This window comes from Rhagoletis zephyria, unplaced genomic scaffold (assembly GCF_001687245.7).
Source record: "Rhagoletis zephyria isolate East Lansing unplaced genomic scaffold, Rhagoletis_zephyria_1.1 Rzeph_scaffold_39416, whole genome shotgun sequence".
NCBI classification, from domain to species: Eukaryota; Metazoa; Arthropoda; class Insecta; order Diptera; family Tephritidae; genus Rhagoletis; species Rhagoletis zephyria.
This window is the reverse complement of record NW_016196471.1, coordinates 1-2,427: the sequence shown is the minus strand read 5'-3', so window position 1 is coordinate 2,427 and position 2,427 is coordinate 1. Positions and strand designations below refer to the sequence as shown.

The 2,427-nt window shown below is 31.5% G+C and overlaps 1 protein-coding gene across 1 annotated transcript; it reads right to left on the bottom strand.

Annotated features, from left to right (window-relative positions):
- Nucleotides 1-1,728: 1,728 nt before the first annotated feature.
- LOC108354808 (dnaJ homolog subfamily C member 5 homolog) lies at nt 1,729-2,149 on the bottom strand (the record flags this gene model as incomplete). Its single annotated transcript, XM_017605976.1, has 1 exon — nt 1,729-2,149. A coding segment is annotated over one exon (270 nt), but the record flags the coding sequence as incomplete, so codon positions are not given.
- Nucleotides 2,150-2,427: the final 278 nt, after the last annotated feature.

The window sequence follows — 2,427 nt, the reverse complement described above, 5'->3', positions numbered from 1 at the left end:
TGTGTTAAGTAACTGAAGACCTCTACAATATAAGAAAATTATTTTATTTTATTTTTATACATTTAAGCATGATATAACTTTCCTTTTAGGTACATGGAAAATATGTACATGAGGTTGAATAAGCTCAAAATTTAATATCAATTATATATGCTTTCAGCAATGGAGCTATCGATTGGCAATATGATTTATAATATATTGTTAATGATTTTAGACATACAGTGACGGGGAAATAAATGGGGACGCCACAATTTAACCAGTTGTGGCATTCTTTCTTGTTTTATTCAGTGTTTATTACTTCTTTATGAAAGTAAAGCCCAATATTCAACAAGTAACCATGTATCTCCGAATTACAAACTTTGTACAAAAATTCGACAAAGTGTAATGATAATTTCAAACATTTTAATACAAATTTTAGTCAAAATAAAATGACTACTGATTTTAGGATTTTTTTTCGCTGACGATATTATGCAGTTTCTGCCATACAAAGTATGTTGGCAAACGTTTGAAATTTTAAGGAACGTTTGTGGAAATTCGTCGAANCCATACAAAGTATGTTGGCAAACGTTTGAAATTTTAAGGAACGTTTGTGGAAATTCGTCGAATTTATTTGCCCGCCAACTTTGAACATTTAGGCTGGACATTTTGACAGTTCAAAGTTTCTACACCTATGAACCTTTTGAATACCCCTGTTACTTTTTATGAAGTACTGAAATTTAATGAGTTGAACAAACCATGTTACAATTAATTTTAAAAATATTTTCAAACAGTGAACAAGCTAAATTCTAACAACTATATTTAGAACGCGGTTACCCACGAACGTGTACGTAGCGTAGCGTAGAAGTACGTAGAAACATATCAAGTTTTCTGTTGATAGAAAGAGATAGAAGAGACACCCACATCCCATAAGATAGATCTGTCAGCTGACACGTTCTCCGTTTTTACGTCCGTGGGTAACTGCGCTTTTAATCATCGCATGTGTATGAACACGTATGTACATATGTAGGATTTATACATTTATAAGTACATGTATACACTTATAAGTACATGGTATGTATGCATGTAGTTATTAGTTGCATTTGATGTTGTTGTAAGTACTGGTGAAACACGTTTTGGTTCGATGGTCATAAACGCTTATGATTATTTTTTAGGTGCGAATGATTTTAGCTAAAATTCGACATACCAATTTTTGCCAGATTAATATTTTATTTAACTGTCATTTAAACTACAACAAATATTAATTTTTTCATTCAAAAAAGCAGTAATTGAATATTATATAGTACATACATATGTATGTATAATATTTTTACATATGTATTAATAATAGGAAGTTTAATTAAAGTTTTTCCTAACGGTATTAATATATAAGTATAAATATTGTGACTGCTTATTATTAATTTAGTTTCTTTTTTTTGAAATAATTAGTTTGTGTTTTTATGTGTAAGTGTATGGCTGAGTGTGTGTTTTTGTGTTTATAAGTGAGCGCGCTGATAGAAAAAGGAGCAAAAGAAATGGAGCAGTTATAAATATTTTTTGTTTGAATATTTTTTTTTAGTTTGCTTTTCCATAAGGTTGCACGGATGTACATGCTAAGTTCATACGTATGTACGTTACATAAACTTTTTAACTCAGCTTCCCTATACTTTCTGCTGTCATCATTTGCCAAATAACACCGTCATCATGAACATATGTATGTATTGTTAGCAATATAATTTGCAGTTTTTTTATTAATTAAGTAATAACGATCTTTATTAACATCATCTTTTCCAAACACCTTCTCGTGAACATGTTAATTAGAGCTTCGTAATTCAATCTTTTTTTAATGTTTGTATGTTATTATATATTTTTTTTTAATTTATCCACTAAATTAGTTTTATTTGTCTTATATACCTGGCGTATATGTCGGCTGTTCGGTAGCATTGAGCGATGTATTCTCTGTAGCAGCAGCCACTGGTGCGCCCGTAAATGGATTCACGCCAGTGGCGGTTGATTGGTTTGGTGGTGGCATCGCGAAAACTGGTGCTGGTTGTCCACCGGCGCCACCAAGACCTGGTTGCTGGGTATTGGTTCCGGCACCCAAGTTAATATCATCCAAATCGGCGTCCTCCTGTGGATAAAAAAGAAAGCAGAAGAAAAAGAAAAAAGGAGTAATTAATTAGAAGATTAATTAATTTGGACATTAAGTGACAGATAAAATGGCAATCGAGCAATGATTGTGAGTATAAATGAGCGATAATGTAAAACAAATTTAGTTAAATGAAAGAAAGGACTGCGAAAAGACGGAGCATGTGTTATGTATGTGGATAGACAAAAGGACAAAAGGCTGTTTTCAACGTATAAAATCAAAACAAAAAATATACAGAGAAAAAAAAATAAACTAAAAGAGTATGTATGTATGTAAGCTTTTGGACGGAAATGACATTTAATTTC